Source organism: Eubalaena glacialis, chromosome 16, assembly GCF_028564815.1.
Source record: "Eubalaena glacialis isolate mEubGla1 chromosome 16, mEubGla1.1.hap2.+ XY, whole genome shotgun sequence".
In the NCBI taxonomy this organism is placed as follows: domain Eukaryota; kingdom Metazoa; phylum Chordata; class Mammalia; order Artiodactyla; family Balaenidae; genus Eubalaena; species Eubalaena glacialis.
Window position 1 is genome coordinate 56,658,687 of NC_083731.1, and position 19,908 is coordinate 56,678,594.

The window sequence follows — 19,908 nt, forward strand, 5'->3', positions numbered from 1 at the left end:
TGATCAAATAGGTGCCTGCACTTTTTACTGGATACTAATTGGCAGAACCTCACTGTTACATAATTCTAATTTCCCTTTGAAGTTAATGGTTTCTATAACAATTGTCCTCCTTTTAATATCTATTATGATCTTTGATATCAAATACAAACTAGATATAGCCTAACTTTATTACTACATCATTAAAATTACTAACATGACCTTGTTCTAATACATTTAGGATCCATTTTAACTCATTAATTTACATATCACAACTCTCAATCTCCTTCCTCATTAAATAGGTTAGGGGTTTTTTGGGGGGTAATATGTTTCTCTTTAATATTTTTATTAGTGGTAGAATACTTTATTTTTTTTCTGAACATTATTTGAATTTGAAAAGGTGATTTTCAAATGTGCTTCCCAGGATGTCATTATAAAATAAATTTTGCACAAAGTTACTTCAAAAGTAAAACTTGAAACTGATAGTTCTTTTTTTAAAGTACGCTAAAACTGAAAAAAATATACATTATAATTATTTTTAAAAGAAACCCAAACCCACCTAAAAAGAAATTTACTTTTTAAATCAAGTAGATAAACAGATAGGAAATTTTAAATAGATAAAATTCATTAAATGATACTTTCTTCTTCTCTAATAATTTTATCTTCAAATAAGGTGAAATAAAATAAAGACCTAAACATTATTTAAATTAAAAATCAGTAAACAACATTTTTCCCACTTATATTTTGTTTTAAAGCTTCAAGAGGTAAGAATGAACACTCCCATGAGATATTTAAGTTTGCTTCACATAATTGGAAATATAACTTTCTTCTAACTTTGTGGGCAGGACTTTTGTGTGTTTTGAGTACTAACATATATTCTTCACCCAGAGCAATGCCTACCACCTAACATACATACAATGAACATTTGTTGAATAAATAAATACGCTACAGGAAAACATTTAAGGTAGGTTAAAAGACAATAACAATCCATCTGTCACTTTCCAGAATTACTGCCCAAGATGATGTGTATGCTAAGGTCTTAGAACTAACCATTATTGATACAATCATAATTTTTCTAGTTGGAACATTAACTGAACAAAGATCATTTCCTGATACTATGAACCTTTAAAAAGAAAGTTTAGAAATCAGCATGTTCTAAAACATTTCTTGGGATATAGAAGTCTCAGTGGCATACAAGTCATAAATATTCTGGGAAATCAGGACTTGACACTGTCTTTCCAGGTTTAGAAAAGTGATTCAGAAGCAACAACACTCTAAAAACACAAAAGATTTGTCTGAGCAGCAACGCCAGGGTATTTTACAGTAATTCCAAATTGCCTGTGGCATCTTTTTACTGGTTTCCTGATATTAGTTTTAGAGTTAAAAAGAATAAATTTGAAAAGCGCCTGCAGGAAACACAAATAGGTTTCCTTTGCCCCTAATGTTTTCGCATACAGTGGTCAGAAATATAAAATAATATTATGGTTTTCTCCCTACATAGTTTTACAAATAATATGAGATTCCGTAATGCTTCATTTACTTTGGTAAAATAATGAAAATCCTGCAATATACAAAGAACATTTAAAAAAAAGTTAGAGGATTTATCCAGTTAAGAATGAGCTGTGAATCTCACATTAATATATGATAGAGAGTTTACTATAATAAAGACACTAAAATTAAGACAGAATATTTTACCATAGTTAAAAGATCCAGTTTTAATCTAGCTAGAAGAAAAAAATCACGTATGACATAACATAACAAAAAGTTCAGTAGATCATTTTGGAGGAAATAAAGTATTTAATCATAATCAGAACATCTATTTTTACCATCTAAAATATCATCACTGAGTATGTTCTGGAAGTAAAAAGGTACATCCAGATAGAAGGGGAAAATAGAAATTTGTCTACAGACAGCTTTAAGGCAATTAGTTCTTAAACTTCATGAGAAAAATATTAACAGTTAGATTTAAACTATTAATTTGATTTTTATTTTAATTTTCCATATAAGAGACTATTAACTTAGTCATTGAATCTCATTTCATGTTTTTATTTAATAATTTATCCTTACACCTTTAAGAGACAATACAGACAACTGATTTCTATAAAGATTTTTGGTTTATATGCAGGCTTCTTGGTTATTTTTCCTGCAAACTATTAAAAAAATTTCAATGAATGATCATTGCTACATTTAGGAAAACACGAGGTTTTCCATAATCTTGTGCCAATAACAAACATAAACCTTAATAAAATATACAAAATCATTTCATAATTAAAAACAGTAATGTACATATGTAGTGCAAGAGTTAAAAAAAATTAAAAATTACACAGTCCATAGTGTGAGTGAATAATTGTGCTAAGGCTTCTAACACCTCGCTATACCTTTGCAGCTCTTTAATTTTTCTAGTATGACTTATCAATTAGAGTTACCTTCTTACTGGTATAGTGAATGTTTTGCTTTGATTAACTTAAAACTTGTTACAATTCCCAAGTTACAAAAAGAAAAAGTGCTCATAGACCCCAACATCAGCACTCTCAGAGGATAAGAGAACTCTACACTAATTCTATGTTAAATGTACTGACAGCCACATAGATTGTTTTTCTTCAGAGCCTTTTTATGTATATGCGCGCATATGTATTTTTTAAAAAATAGAGATGGGTTAAGGTATGTTAAGCTGGTGGCTTCTATTTATCAAGAAGGAGCTGCTTCTACAACTAAGTCAATTATTCACACAGATAAGGAAGAAAGGATGATCTTATCCTCAATAACACTGTTCATGATTCAAAAATATTTGCTATATTAATTTATGCAAAATCATAAAACATCAACAATCACTTGGTTACTTGTAAATAGGAGAAAAGAAATACCAGACTCTCCAAAAGATTTAGTAATACTATCCTGCTTCTACCTGAAAAATATTTCATGTATCTTATGAAAGATTTTTAAGTTGACTGCAGAAAAAGTAAATAGGTAAAAAAAAAAAAAAGCACAATAAAGCCTAGAAGAGTATTCACAAGTAGGCAGGGAGAATATGAAAGTATTGCTGTGGTTCAGAATCACTATGTGGGTTGTCACGTGATAAATTTATTGTCCAGCTAAGTTTACAAAGACCTAAAATCAATAATAAAGCAATGAGGACTATTAAGGGGAAAAAAGGAAAAGTCACTGACTGTAGAAAGAAAATGATCACTTCAGTACCAAACACCTCTGAATGGAAAAGCTACAGTGAGGAATGAGAAATGTGCTCATCAGTTATGTTCACTCTGGAACTGAAAGAGGCAGTAGAGAAGAAACAAAGTAAGGAAACTTAAATTTTTCTTTAGGGAGAAAAGAATAAAATTAATCTTTTATTAAATCTCCTAAAAAAACACAAAATGTAAAAATTTAATTTTGACTCTGACTGTAATGGCCAAAAACACTGGGATCACATGATGAATAGCAAACTAGGGTTCAACTTCTAGAAATACAAACTCAATAAATAATTTTACCATCAAAACTACATTAAGATGTGAGTATTAATGAAAAAGAGAATAAATGAAAAGAGAATAAAAATAGCCATCACATGGGAATCAAAAGGGCAAAAGATATAGTTACATCAAGTTTCTCTAAGAAAAGATATAAATTAGACATTGATGGTATTTCAGTCTTTTAGGGAAAAAGCAGCTAAACTTTAGAGAATGAGAGTGAAGGAAAGGATCTCTTAAACGTATGAATGTTGTACTGTAAAATATGAAACAATAAGCTACCTAGAAAATGATCATTTTTCTAGAATAAAAAGGTAAAGAATAAAGATCTATGGACCCAAATATGATTGCTGCTACTAGGCTTTTTGTTGTTGTTTTATTTATCTTCTTTTTTGGGGAGGCGAGAGGGAGCAGTGACACAGAGGTCATGACAGAAAAATCTAGAAAGACCAAAGCGAAACTAAACTAAAAGTAGCTCATGAGAATGTATGCGTCAATGATGAAGGCTACTGTCTAGATGATATAGTTTTCTAGTATATTTTTACATTTTAGGGAAACAGCAACAAATTAGGCTTCTAGTGATAAGTTTATTAACAGCTATCCACAAATTACAGAAAGGAAAAAAATTTTAAAAAAACTTTATGAAACAAATTCTAATATGCCTTGTCCTCCTGTTTTTGCCTAAATGTAGCTGAGAATCTATCTATGTAAAGTCACATAAGTCCTGTATAAAATGGACTCCATGAGGCCAATACAGTCTAAATTACATCAACAAAATCATCACAGCTTTGACATAACATTTGGCAACAAAATAAATCAAATAATTATTAAACAAAGATATTTAAATTTAATCTGCACATATACATATATAAACATATGTTTAGTAAATGGAGTATGAGTTCATATATAATTTAAAGTGTTTTTCTTAATTTTACATGTAACTAAAATAATGAAGAATATACATGTATCCAACAGAGACTTAAATTTGACAACTGCTGGACATAATTTAGTCAAATTTAAAGTAACAAACTCGGAAAGAACAAAACATGCATAAGAACCCATAAAAACATATACACATTTTTCGCCAACATATAAATAAGGGCACCTATTTCCAAAGCATAATATAACAAAGCATTATACAAGAGAAGCAATTGCAATGCATTCATTTTTACTGTAGTTCAGTGTAATTATTAAATTAAAATCTTACTTTAGGAGTAGCCGGTTTTAAGCAAATTCAAAATATTTTTCCACTGGCAAATTTCGTATTACTATGACTAATCTTTTAGAGCTATGTATTTCCTTCAAAACAGCTTATGCCTTTGTACAGAATTTGGATCACGTACCCATGCCTCTGTCTGAATGGGCCTGATGTTCCTTAGTAGCACCTCTTCATAGTTTCCATAATCAATGAATTTAACAACTGCTGTCATACCTGAAGAATGAAGAGCGTCAACTTCTGCTCGGTAAAACTGAGGAGACAAAAAGGAGTTTTAAATATGACAATCGATATTGTCTACAAAGGGTGATACATGATGGAATGTAAATACTCAAAATGTTACAATATTTGTATTTTTTGAAAGCTCATTTTTAAAATCAATTTTTATTGAGACACAATTGACGTATATCATTGTATTAGTTTTAAGTGGACAACATAATGATCTATGTATATATTGTGAAATGATTACCACAATAAGTCTAGTTGGCATCCATCATCACACATAGTTACAACATTTTTTTTCTTATGATGAGAACTTTTAAGATTTACTCTCTTAGCAACTTTGAAATATACAATATTTTAAAGAAAATAATTTTTAAGAGAATAATATTTTTAAGAAAGAAAGCTTACCTTTGGATAATCATAAATTGGGTAAGAAAAAGAAATTCTCTCAGCCATGTGAGTTCTGACATATGTACACTGAGCAGTAGTAAGATTTCAGAACTAAGAGGGTCAATAGAGAAGAACATTCACATGCTAATGGGTGTAAAAAGAACTAGGGGAGGGGCAAGATGGCGGAAGAGTAAGACGCGGAGATCACCTTCCTCCCCACAGATACATGAGAAATACATCTACACGTGGAACTGCTCCTACAGAACACCCACTGAACGCTGGCAGAAGACGTCAGACCTCCCAAAAGGCAAGAAAATCCCCACGTACTTGGGTAGGGCAAAAGAAAAAAGAAATAACAGAGACAAAAGAATAGGGACGGGACCTGCACCAGTGGGAGGGAGCTGTGAAGGAGGAAAGGTTTCCACACACTAGGAAGCCCCTTCGTGGGCAGAGACTGCGGGTAGCAGAGGGGGGAAGCTTCGGAGCCACGGAGGAGAGCGCAGCCACATTGGTGCGGAGGGCAAAGCGGAGATTCCCGCACAGAGGAGCGGTGCCGACCAGCACTCACCAGCCCGAGAGGCTTGTCTGCTCAGCCGCCAGGGCGGGCGGGGCCTGGGAGCTGGGGCTCGGGCTTCGGTGCTAGCCGGGAGGGAGTCCGGGAAAAAGACTGCAGCTGCCAAAGAGGCAAGAGAATTTTTCTAGCCTCTTTGTTTCGCGGCGCGCAAGGAGAGGGGATTCAGAGCGCCGCCTAAACGAGCTCCAGAGACGGGCGCGAGCTGCGGCTATCAGCGCGGATCCCACAGCAACAGGGACGCAGAGGGAAAAACGGAGAGATTCCCGCACAGAGGCTCGGCGCCGAGCAGCACTCACCAGCCCGAGAGGCTTGTCTGCTCACCCGCCGGGGCGGGCGGGGGCTGGGAGCTGAGGCGCGGGCTTCGGTCGGATCCCAGGGAGAGGACTGGGGTTGGCAGAGTGAACACAGCCTGAAGGGTCTAGCGCACCACAACTAGCCGGGAGGGTGCACGAGAAAAAGTCTGCAGCTGCCGAAGAGGCAGGAGACTTTTTCTTGCCTCTTTGTTTCGCGGCGTGCAAGGAGAGGGGATTCAGAGCGCCACTTAAACGAACTCCAGAGACGGGCGCGAGCCGCGGCTATCAGCGCGGACCCCAGAGACGGGCATGAGACGCTAAGGCTGCTGCTGCCGCCACCAAACAGCCTGTGGGCAAGCACAGGTCATTCTCTACACCGCCCCTCCCGGGAGCCTGTGAAGCCCGCCACGGCCAGGCTCCCGTAATCCGGGGACAACTTCCCCGGGAGAGCGCACGGCGCGCCTCAGGCTGCTGCAACGTCACGCCGGCTTCTGCCGCCGCAGGCTCGCCCCGCCTCCTCCGTACCGCTCCCTCCCCCCGGCCTGACTGAGCCAGAGCCCCCGAATCAGCTGCTCCTTTAACCCCGTTCTGTCTGGGCGGGGAACAGACGCCCTCAGGGGACCTACATGCAGAGGCGGGTCCAAATCCAAAGCTGAACCCCGGGAGCTGTACGAACAAAGAAGAGAAAGGGAAATCTCTCCCAACAGCCTCAGAAGCAGCGGATTAAAGCTCCACAAACAACTTGATGTGCCTGCATCTGTTGAATACCTGAATAGACAACGAATCATCCCAAATTTAGGAGATGGACTTTGGGAGCAGGATATATTAACTTTTCCCCTTTTCCTTTTTTTTGTGAGTGTAGATGTGTATGCTTCTGGATGAGATTTTGTCTGTATAGCTTTGCTCTCACCGTTAGTCCTAGGGTTAGGTCCGTCCGTTTTTTTTTTTTGGCTTAAAAATTTTTTTTTTCCCTAATAAATGTTTTCTTAATAATTTTTTCCTTATTTTCTATTTTTAAAAAAATTTTTAATAAGTTTTTTCATATTTTTTATTTTAAAAAATTAAAAAATTTTTTTTCTTAATAAATTTTTTCTAAATAATTTTTTTCTTATTTTTAGTATAAAAAATTAATAAATCTATTTTTAAAAATTAAAAAAAATTTTTTTTTCTTAATAAATTTACTCTTAATAATTTTTTTTCTTATTTTTTATTATAATTGCTTTATTTTATTTTATTTTATCCTCTTTTTTTCTTTCTTTCCATTTTTTCTCCCTTTTATTCTGAGCCGTGTGGATGAAAGGCTCTTGGTGCTCCAGCCAGGCATCAGGGCTGTGCCTCTGAGGTGGGAGAGCCAACTTCAGGACACTGGTCCACAAGAGACCTCCCAGCTCCACGTAATACCAAACGGCGAAAATCTCTCACAGATCTCCATCTCAACATCAAGACCCAGCTTCACTCAACGACCAGCAAGCTACAGTGCTGGACACCCTATGCCAAACAACTAGCAAGACAGGAACACAGCCCCATCCATTAACAGAGAGGCTGCCTAAAATCATAATAAGGCCACAGACACCCCAAAACACACCACCAGACGTGGACGAACCCACCAGAAAGACAACATCCAGCCTCATCCACCAGAACCCAGGCACTAGTTCCCTCCACCAGGAAACCTACACAACCCACTGAACCAACCTTAGCCACTGGGGACAGATACCAAAAACAACGGGAACTACAAACCTGCAGCCTGTGAAAAGGAGACCCGAAACACAGTAAGATAAGCAAAATGAGAAGACAGAAAAACACACAGCAGATGAAGGAGCAGGGTCAAAACACACCAGACCTAACAAATGAAGAGGAAATAGGTAGTCTACCTGAAAAAGAATTCAGAATAATGATAGTAAGGATGATCCAAAGTCTTGGAAATAGAATAGACAAAATGCAAGAAACATTTAACAAGGACGTAGAAGAACTAAAGAGGAACCAAGAAACGATGACAAGCACAATAAATGAAATTAAAAATACTCTAGATGGGATCAATAGCAGAATAACTGAGGCAGAAGAACGGATAAGTGACCTGGAAGATAAAATGGTGGAAATAACTACTGCAGACCAGAATAAAGAAAAAAGAATGAAAAGAACTGAGGACAGTCTCAGAGACCTCTGGGACAACATTAAACGCACCAACATTCGAATTATAGGGGTCCCAGAAGAAGAAGAGAAAAAGAAAGGGACTGAGAAAATATTTGAAGAGATTATAGTTGAAAACTTCCCTAATATGGGAAAGGAAATAGTTAATCAAGTCCTGGAAGCACAGAGAGTCCCATACAGGATAAATCCAAGGAGAAACACACCAAGACACATATTAATCAAACTATCAAAAATTAAATATAAAGAAAACATATTAAAAGCAGCAAGGGAAAAACAACAGATAACACACAAGGGCATCCCCATAAGGTTAACAGCTGATCTTTCAGCAGAAACGCTGCAAGCCAGAAGGGAGTGGCAGGATATACTTAAAGTGATGAAGGAGAAAAACCTACAACCAAGATTACTCTACCCAGCAAGGATCTCATTCAGATTTGATGGAGAAATTAAAACCTTTACAGACAAGCAAAAGCTGAGAGAGTTCAGCACCACCAAACCAGCTTTACAACAAATGCTAAAGGAACTTCTCTAGGCAAGAAACACAAGAGAAGGAAAACACCTACAATAACAAACCCAAAACATTTAAGAAAATGGGAATAAGAACATACATATCGATAATTACCTTAAATGTAAATGGATTAAATGCTCCCACCAAAAGACACAGACTGGCTGAATGGAAACAAAAACAAGACCCATATATATGCTGTCTACAAGAGACCCACTTCAGACCTAGAGACACATACAGACTGAAAGTGAGGGGATGGAAAAAGATATTCCATGCAAATGGAAATCAAAAGAAAGCTGGAGTAGCAATTCTCATATCAGACAAAATAGACTTTAAAATAAAGACAATTACAAGAGACAAAGACGGACACTATATAATGATCAAGGGATCGATCCAAGAGGAAGGTATAACAATTGTAAATATTTATGCACCCAACATAGGAGCACCTCAATACATAAGGCAAATACTAACAGCCATAAAAGGGGAAATCGACAGCAACACAATCATAGTAGGGGACTTTAACACCCCACTTTCACCAATGGACAGATCATCCAAAATGAAAATAAATAAGGAAACACAAGCTTTAAATGACACATTAAACAAGATGGACTTAATTGATATTTATAGGACATTCCACCCAAAAACAACAGAATACACATTTTTCTCAAGTGCTCATGGAACATTCTCCAGGATAGATCATATCTTGGGTCACAAATCAAGCCTTGGTAAATTTAAAAAAATTGAAATCGTATCAAGTATCTTTTCCGACCACAACGCTATGAGACTAGATATCAATTACAGGAAAAGATCTGTAAAAAATACAAACACATGGAGGCTACACAATACACTACTTAATAACGAAGTGATCACTGAAGAAATCAAAGGGGAAATCAAAAAATACCTAGAAACAAATGACAATGGAGACACGACGATCCAAAACCTATGGGATGCAGCAAAAGCAGTTCTAAGAGGGAAGTTTATAGCAATACAAGCCTACATCAAGAAACAGGAAACATCTCGAATAAACAACCTAACCTTGCACCTAAAGCAATTAGAGAAAGAAGAACAAAAAAACCCCAAAGCTAGCAGAAGGAAAGAAATCATAAAGATCAGATCAGAAATAAATGAAAAAGAAATGAAGGAAACAATAGCAAAAATCAATGAAACTAAAAGCTGGTTCTTTGAGAAGATAAACAAAATTCATAAACCATTAGCCAGACTCATCAAGAGAAAAAAGGAGAAGACTCAAATTAATAGAATTAGAAATGAAAAAGGAGAAGTAACCACTGACACTGCAGAAATACAAACGATCATAAGAGATTACTACAAGCAACTCTATGCTAATAAAATGGACAACCTGGAAGAAATGGACAGATTCTTAGAAATGCACAACCTGCCGAGACTGAACCAGGAAGAAATAGAAAATATGAACAGACCAATCACAAGCACTGAAATTGAAACTGTGATTAAAAATCTTCCAACACACAAAAGCCCAGGACCAGATGGCTTCACAGGCGAATTCTATCAAACATTTAGAGAAGAGCTAACACCTATCCTTCTCAAACTCTTCCAAAATATTGCAGAGGGAGGAACACTCCCCAACTCATTCTACGAGGCCACCATCACCCTGATACCAAAACCAGGCAAAGATGTCACAAAGAAAGAAAACTACAGGCCAATATCACTGATGAACATAGATGCAAAAATCCTCAACAAAATACTAGCAAACAGAATCCAACAGCACATTAAAAGGATCATACACCATGATCAAGTGGGGTTTATTCCAGGAATGCAAGGATTCTTCAATATACGCAAATCAATCAACGTGATACATCATATTAACAAATTGAAGGAGAAAAACCATATGATCATCTCAATAGATGCAGAGAAAGCTTTCGACAAAATTCAACACCCATTTATGATAAAAGTCCTGCAGAAAGTAGGCATAGAGGGAACTTTCCTCAACATAATAAAGGCCGTATATGACAAACCCACAGCCAACATTGTCCTCAATGGTGAAAAACTGAAACCATTTCCACTAAGATCAGGAACAAGACAAGGTTGCCCACTCTCACCACTATTATTCAACATAGTTTTGGAAGTGTTAGCCACAGCAATCAGAGACGAAAAAGAAATAAAAGGAATCCAAATCGGAAAAGAAGAAGTAAAGCTGTCACTGTTTGCAGATGACATGATACTATACATAGAGAATCCAAAAGATGCTACCAGAAAACTACTAGAGCTAATCAATGAATTTGGTAAAGTAGCAGGATACAAAATTAATGCACAGAAATCTCTTGCATTTCTATACACTAATGACGAAAAATCTGAAAGTGAAATTAAGAAAACACTCCCGTTTACCATTGCAACAAAAAGAATAAAATACCTAGGAATAAACCTACCTAAGGAGACAAAAGACCTGTATGCAGAAAATTATAGGACACTGATGAAAGAAATTAAAGATGATACAAATAGATGGAGAGATGTACCATGTTCTTGGATTGGAAGAATCAACATTGTGAAAATGACTATACTACCCAAAGCAGTCTACAGATTCAATGCAATCCCTATCAAACTACCAATGGCATTTTTCACAGAACTAGAACAAAAAATTTCACAATTTGTATGGAAACACAAAAGACCCCGAATAGCCAAAGCAATCTTGAGAACGAAAAATGGAGCTGGAGGAATTAGGCTCCCTGACTTCAGACTATATTACAAAGCTACAGTAATCAAGACAGTTTGGTACTGGCACAAAAACAGAAATATAGATCAATGGAACAGGATAGAAAGCCCAGAGATAAGCCCACGCACATATGGTCACCTTATCTTTGATAAAGGAGGCAAGCATATACAGTGGAGAAAAGACAGCCTCTTCAATAAGTGGTGCTGGGAAAATTGGACAGGTACATGTAAAAGTATGAAGTTAGAACACTCCCTAACACCATACACAAAAATAAACTCAAAATGGATTAAAGACCTAAGTGTAAGGCCAGACACTATCAAACTCTTAGAGGAAAACATAGGCAGAACACTGTATGACATAAGTCACAGCAAGATCCTTTTTGACCCAGCTCCTAGAGAAATGGAAATAAAAACACAAATAAACAAATGGGACCTAACGAAACTTAAAAGCTTTTGCACAGCAAAGGAAACCATAAACAAGACCAAAAGACAACCCTCAGAATGGGAGAAAATATTTGCAAATGAAGCAACGGACAAAGGATTAATCTCCAAGATTTACAAGCAGCTCATGCAGCTCAATAACAAAAAAACAAACAACCCAATCCAAAAATGGGCAGAAGACCTAAATAGACATTTCTCCAAAGAAGATCTACAGATTGCCAACAGACACATGAAAGAATGTTCAACATCATTAATCATTAGAGAAATGCAAATCAAAACTACAATGAGGTATCTTCTCACACCGGTCAGAATGGCCATCATCAAAAAATCTAGAAACAGTAAATGCTGGAGAGGGTGTGGAGAAAAGGGAACACTCTTGCACTGTTGGTGGGAATGTAAATTGATACAGCCACTATGGAGAACATTATGGAGGTTCCTTAAAAAACTAAAAATAGAACTACCATACGACCCAGCAATCCCACTACTGGGCATATACCCTGAGAAAACCATAATTCAGAAAGAGTCATGTACCAAAATATTCATTGCAGCTCTGTTTACAATAGCCAGGACATGGAAGCAACCTAGGTGTCCATCATCGGATGAATGGATAAAGAAGATGTGGCACATATATACAATGGAATATTACTCAGCCATAAAAAGAAATGAAATGGAGGTGTTTGTAATGAGGTGGATGGAGTTAGAGTCTGTCATACAGAGTGAAGTAAGTCAGAAAGAGAAAAACAAATACAGTATGCTAACACATATATATGGAATCTAAGGGAAAAAAAAAAAAGAGGTCATGAAGAACCTAGTGGCAAGATGGGAATAAAGACACAGACCTACTAGAGAATGGACTTGAGGATATGGGGAGGGGGAGGGGTGAGATGTGACAGGGTGAGAGAGTGTCATGGACATATATACACTACCAAATGTAAAATAGATAACTAGTGGGAAGCAGCCGCATAGCACAGGGAGATCAGCTCGGTGCTTTGTGACCAACTAGAGGGGTGGGATAGGGAGGGTGGGAGGGAGGGAGATGCAAGAGGGAAGAGATATGGCAACATATGTATATGTGTAACTGATTCACTTTGTTGTAAAGCAGAAGCTAGCACACCATTGTAAAGCAATTATACTTCAAGAAAGATGTTTAAAAAAAAAAAAAAAAATGGACTTAGCACATCAAAAAAAAAAAAAAAAAAAAAAAGAACTAGTGTTATGTTTTGTTGTTAGCCATTGAAGCCCTTTGACTAACACTGGTAAGATGACTCTTATGTACTAATCAGAATATTTAAGTATGGAGCAATGTATTTAAAAAACAGAAATATATGACAAAAAAAAAAAAAACCCAAAGTAAAAGGCTCAATGTTGCAGTCATACAGACAGCTGTGGTGAAGGAGGGTTTTCAGGTAAAAAGTAAGCACATTACTTATATCCAGGATTTATAGGATTTGAGACACTGTAAGACCGGACACTTTTATTTCATCTGTTTACCCAGTGTTCCTTGGCTCTTGGAACCAACACACATTAACAAACTCACTAGGAACTGAATTTACATAACAACTACAATTTTTAAATTTATCTGTTGAGGTAACTGGGAGTAGGTCAACTGATTGGAGTATTCCCTCCACTATAGGTCAACTCATTCAGGACTCAAATTATACGTCTGAACGTTGCTTAGTGAATATGAAATGGAAACGAAAAACTCATAAAACTCTTATTTACTCTTAAGGAATGTTTTCTTCAAACTAGGGCAGTAGGATGCTCTAATATAACACTCTACTCTAACAGTAACTCTTAATATAACAGGACCCTATAGGACCTTCCCAGGACAAACACCCCTCTCCCTCCATGTCCTCCACCTGCCTCTTGTCTGTAGAAAAACTTTAGTCAAAGAATAAATTTAATCAGAGAAGTGAGAAAATGCAGAAACAAAGGAAAATAGTCAAGCAAGACAAAATAATAATATTGATACTTTAGCCATCAAGCAAAGTCAAGGACCTTTAGTTTCTCCTCCAGGGCTATAGATAAATATTCTGAGCTGTATCCTTTGAGCTGTTTTGCAGATACTGAAACCCCCACCAGGTAGAAAAAGTTAACCACATGATGACTGTAGCCATGACATAAGCTGTTCCATCTTACACAATTCCAAGAACTGGCCTCAAGAAAATGGGAACACACCGACGCTGGAGTTGAAGATTACTTGTACTTAAAACAATCATATGATGATCAGATCACTGCACGACCAATTTCAAGATGATTGCTGGAGCTGACTGTACTGTTCTGCATGTAGCTCCCCTCCCCCAACCCCTCCCTCCACCCGTACATCCCTGAAAGTCCCCTTTAAAAGCTCTTGCCCCCCAATCAGCAATGTGGAGTTAGTTTTTTGGGACACGAGTCCATCTTCTTCCCAGGACTGCCAGCTTCCTCAATAAAGCCATCTTTCCTTTTACCCAACACTTGTCTCTCGAGATTTGGCTTTCAAGCTATGAACAGCCAAGCCTGAGTTCAGTAACATTAATAGGCTCACCAGAATCAAAAAATACTAAACACAACAAAAATTCTTATTCTCTACAATCTTCTAAAATAGCAGTTACTCTGGGTGTACCAGGAAAGAACCTGCTTTCACTGATTTTTTTTTTAAATAAGTGACGCTTTTTTTTTTTAAAGTCTTTATTGAATTTGTTACAATATTGCTTCTGTTTTATATTTTTTGGTTTTTTGGCCCCAAGGCACGTGGGACCTTAGCTCCCCGACCAAGGATCGAACCCGCACCCCTTGCATTTGAAGGCAAAGTCTTAACCACTGGACCGCCAGGGAAGTCCCTGTTTTCACTGAATAACTAGTATACTTCATATTACAAAAGTTATTAAGTTAATCCATGGTATTTTCCTTTCCAGATGTGGATGCTAGCAAATTTAGAGATACCATGCTAGAATTTTCCTTATCTTAGAGTTCTTATTATACATTCACATCTCTCCCTTCCTCCTTTATTTCTTAGCCTTACACGTCTGTGTTCTGTAAATTGCTGTATTTCTGGACCCATGCTTCAGTTGTAAGCTTCTTAGATAATTAATGTCAGTTCAGGTAAGTTCAACAGGTAAGTTCAACAATGACAGCCAGTCATAATATATCCTAGGAAAACAAATAACTTGACATCCTTTTAGGAACTACATGTCAAAAATGACTTCTATATAATGTGGAAAGTACTGCAGTAAAGGCATAGTGATACGGCACTTAATAAAGCTGAGGAGTTCAGGAAAAGCTTCCTGGGGCAGATGACAACGGATACAGTCTTCAAGGATGAACAGTATTTAGCCAAGTTAAGAACTGAGGAGGGTGTTCCAGGGAAAGTTACAGAGACATAAAACATGAAGAAGAGTATAGGAAACAACAAGCAGTTTCAAATTAACTATGGCATGATGTGAAAAGGGTCAACCAATAGGACAAGAAGGTAAGGACCAGCTGATAGAGGCTCTATATGCATGCTAAAGACTACAAGTGAAAGATTTTAACTAGGAAGAATGACATGCTCTAAGACCAAGATCACAGTGTTGGCAGTTTCAGTGACAAGTTTAAGAGGAATAAGAGTTAAGGCAAGGAGACCAATTTGGAAGCTGTTACAATATCCCAGTTGAAAGGGCTGAAAGAGCTGAACTAGTTATGGCAGACATACAGGGAGAAAAAGCGTTGTCCCGAATGCTCAAATCCTTCTATGGAAGTAAAGCTTGAGAGAAGGCAAGATATCATGAGGAATGTTTTAAATGATACTAACTGATTATTTCCAAAACATCATTACAATGCAATTAAGATTATGGTTTCTTAATGACAGTTATAGACAATGCTTTTCTTAAATCTTTACCTTAGTCTCTGGCTAGAAAATTGGAAAGTTGCCTATTCTTGAAAAGACACTTAAAAGTTATCCCTTAAATTAGGTGGTTTCAGAAGATAACTAATGCCATCTCTTTCAGAGAGTGAATATTATTTATCTTATTTGCTTAAAGGTACATCTATACAGAGCCTACAGTCCTTCACTCTAAACTGAATGTATACATCCACGTAAATTCAAAGTAGTCATCTTAGACGATCATCCAATTATTCTAAGAATACTCTAAAAGCTCAAAACATTTTGGGAAATATTAGGCACTATCTTTCAGAAGCTATATGACATTATTTTGAACATATTCAGTAGAGGCAATAGATGAATTCAGTATCATTGATTTTCTGGGAAAATTACAATTGAAAGTAAAGCTTTAATAACAATCTCATCAGGTATTTGAAGGCATTTGGGTAATGGCACAGACAAAACTATCTGATATATCCCAAGCACCTAACACTTAGCAGCTACTCAATTATGGTCTGTTGAATACTCAATATTTGTTGAAGAACTTGTCTAAGTGTAATATCTGAATATCTTAGGTCTGTTATTCTCTGTTGCTTTATTTGTTTCTGGTCTTTCATATTCTCTCTCTCTCTCTTTGTATTTTTAACCATGCCTCATAATTTTTTATAGGATGCCATACATTGTAGATGAAATACTATGAAGAGGATCTGTATAGAAAATGTTACTTTTCCCCAAAAGAGGATTATATTTTGGGGGGCAGGCAGACAGAGTACAAGGAGATATCCTTAATCATGTAAAGCGTTGATTTTAGGCGTTGTACTGGCTTGTTTGTATTTTGCACTTACTACTAGGGCACAATCCTTATGGGATTTCAATGGAAAGCCTGAGTCTTTTACCAAGCCTTTCAAACATTATTAATGATTAATTATTAATCATTTACTTCCTCTGCTCGTCAAGGTCACCATCAACTCCACACTGTCCAATGCAAAATAAAATTTCCATCCTCATCTTAACCTTTCACAGAAGCATCTGACAGAAGTGAACCCTCCCTCTAAGGTAGACAATGTTAGTTCTATAAACTAACACTGACTTCCAACTACTTCTTGCCTCTACCATAATGGAGAAACAGTTAAGCACAAGTAATCCCTCACTAGCCAAATCAAATAGTTGTTGTATTTGGGAAAGTGAGTGGTCTCAGCTGCAAGAGTAAGAGTCTAGATAGTGAAGAACGCCTGTACTTGCTTTCCAAGTCTCTCTAATAGCCAAGGAGAAGCCATGTGAAACAGTTCCAACCAATGAAATTGTCTGTTGGTATTTCTGGGAAGGCTTTTGCTTTTCTTGAAAAAAAGAAAAGACACAGCTAGTGCTGTCTCCTCCTCTGCTTTTAGCCTTGAATAAAAACTTGACAGTAGAGATGCTGCTTCTAGACAAATGTTATCCCACATTCATACCAAAACCTTAAAAGACTATGCCATCTAGTTGTACCTGGACCCCTCTTTGCTCCTATTATTAGATAACACCTCCTGATCCCAAGCCCTACAGCATCTTTTAAAAGATCCAACCACACTTCCTAGCCTGAATTTCAGTTCCTTGAAATTTTCAGTTAACTTTACTTCCACCACTCCTTTTAGCCACACACAGGCACACCCTTATCAACTGAAACTACTCTACATATGAAATATTTATTTCAAATATTTTTTGACTTGATCCTCACATCCACCTAGGTCCCTCACACTATAACTCACCTCTGTTTTTATTACCTTGCTAATATCTCCAGTCCCCTAACTACTCGACTTTTTTCCTGTGTAAGTGCCCCCTTGAGAATGAACTAGTTAACAAAGTCAACAAATAATTATGAAATCCCTACACTATGAGAGGAACAGGGCAATAGAGGAAAAACTAGAGATACATGGTCCTGCCTTCAAGGAACTTAAAATCATGGTAGGGGAAAGAGTTATCAATGCAGGAACCAAAACCAAAACTACTTAACAAACTGTGATAAGTTTTAGAAAGTGAACAAGGCACTGATTGAGAAAGACAATAATGTAGAAGGGATGAGGAGGCAGAAAAGAAGGGCTTCTTTTAGGAAGTATCTGAGCCAAGTCCTCAAGGATCAGAAGAGTAGTTGGTGGAAGAGCATGCTGGGCAGAAGGGGAAACACGTACAAAGGCCCTTCTCTCTGAGGGTCCCTCTGTCCTCTTCCCCTTCCTGTTTGCACTGTGTTGGTCTTCTCCCTCTCAGCCAGGCTCTTTTATCTGATGCACTGTATTCCTTCTCAACCTCATCTTCTTTCTTTTTTTTTTTCATGATTTCCCTCTTTCCCTTTTAGCCAGAATATAATGTAGAACTGAAGATTGTTTAAATGATTTGTTTCTTAAATTATTTATTATTAGCTAAATAATTAACCTTCCTGCTCTTAATTTTTTTTAAAGTAGGCTGACTGTGTATTTATCTTTAAATAAAGTGAAATCTGCAGAATTTGTGTGCCATTCAACTGATTTTCTTCCTTGTGAATCAGTATAATTTTACTAGAAAGAAAATATTAATAGTTCAGTTGATGATAACTGAAGTAACTCATCAACTTCACTTAATCACTTTTACAGTACTTTTCTGATATGCAAGTGAAAATCAAACCTAACATAACCAAATCCTATGGGACTCCTAAGCATCCATAAAAAATACTAAATATTTTGTTTTTCCTTTGATAAGTTATATATGTATACATCTATTCAAAGACTTTACAAACAAGTACAATCATAGAACACAACTCAGTCCCAAAGCAATGGCTTTCTATGGTCTCACTAGACGGTTACATTCAGTACTATTAGTATTTAATTAACTTTATAACATGCATACCTTGTTGTCTTCCCAATAAAGTGCTAAACATTCATCTCCAGGTTTCCACAGTTTTGCATACTCCATAGGAATAGATGATTCTAGTACTTTTTCTGGTTTAATTGGCCCAGATCTTCTTTTGGGTCCACTATTGTAAAACATTTTATCATCATAGGGTGTAGCTGTGATGGGTCCTGCTGGCTTAATAGGTCCTACTCGCCTTCCCTTCAGTGGCATTTCTGTCTCTCCATTTGGAACACCAATGAAACTATTCGTTCGGACAGGATTCTGGTAATCAGCATTTACATTAAAATGTTTTTCAATTTTTACACCACTAAAAGCTTCATTATTTATTGTTCGTGGTTTCCTATCATAAAAATGATCAGGATTTGCTGTTTGGCTTTCTCTTTTCCCACGTTTTTGATTATTATAATCTATGGATTCTTGAGGAAGTGGATTTTCTTTTGCCTCTGCATAGGATGGAACTTTTCCTGATTTGCTTTGCATAGAGTTATCCCTTTTTTTAAATGCAGCATCATTGTGCTGGGAACTTAAAGGGTATGAAGTATCTTTAGTTCTATCATATCTAGAATATGGTCTATCACACTTGATTCTCTCTTCAGCCCATACTTCAGATCCTGAAGAAGTAATTGGTCTTTCAGAACCTCTGTTTCTAGGTAATCCACTGCCTTCTAAAATTGACTTTGAATTTTGGATGTCTCTTTGAAAACGAGGAGGTTTTTCATTTCTTGGCTGTCTGGTATCATTTCGAGGAAGATATCTTGGTTGATTATTATCTTTTACTCCATTTTGCTCAGTATTTGACAATCTGTGTTGTCCTTGATGAAGCTGCTGTGGCTGTGATTTAGGTTCTGAAAAGTAAATCATATGCATATTAAAATGAAGACTCTGCATTAATACTTAATTATCAAACTACTATTTTAACATCTTCCACTATCTTCCCACCTCATTATCTTAATCTCTCTTTGCTTTGTTAGAGTCCTGTATTTCTAATGTACAGTTTGCCTGGTTAGCCACATTAGTGAAGTAAAGCAATGATATGAACCATGAATAAATGGTGGATAATTCAAAAACAAGTTGTCTTTGTCACTGAATGTTTGCACTGTTATAACACAGCCAATCTATATATGCTATTCTGGTAATTCATTTCCCAAGACAGTAATGAAATAGAACTGCAACCTGATAACACAGAAGCTGCTATGAAACTGTACAAGTACAACCCTTGCTCAACTCCTTTCTGAATCCCAGTCCCATTTAAAATGTATAGCTATCATTGTCAGTCAAGTTCTAGTCTTTGCAAAAA

General features: G+C 36.7%; 1 protein-coding gene across 1 annotated transcript in view; it reads right to left on the reverse strand.

Annotated features, from left to right (window-relative positions):
• TDRD3 (tudor domain containing 3) overlaps positions 1-19,908 on the reverse strand; it is a 229,216-nt gene that overhangs the window by 40,519 nt on the left and 168,789 nt on the right. The window contains exons 11-12 of the mRNA XM_061170837.1: positions 18,606-19,456; positions 4,781-4,906 (exon numbers count right to left, since the gene is read on the reverse strand). Coding sequence (XP_061026820.1) covers positions 4,781-4,906; positions 18,606-19,456 — 977 coding nt within the window. The remainder of the gene's footprint in view (positions 1-4,780; positions 4,907-18,605; positions 19,457-19,908) is intronic.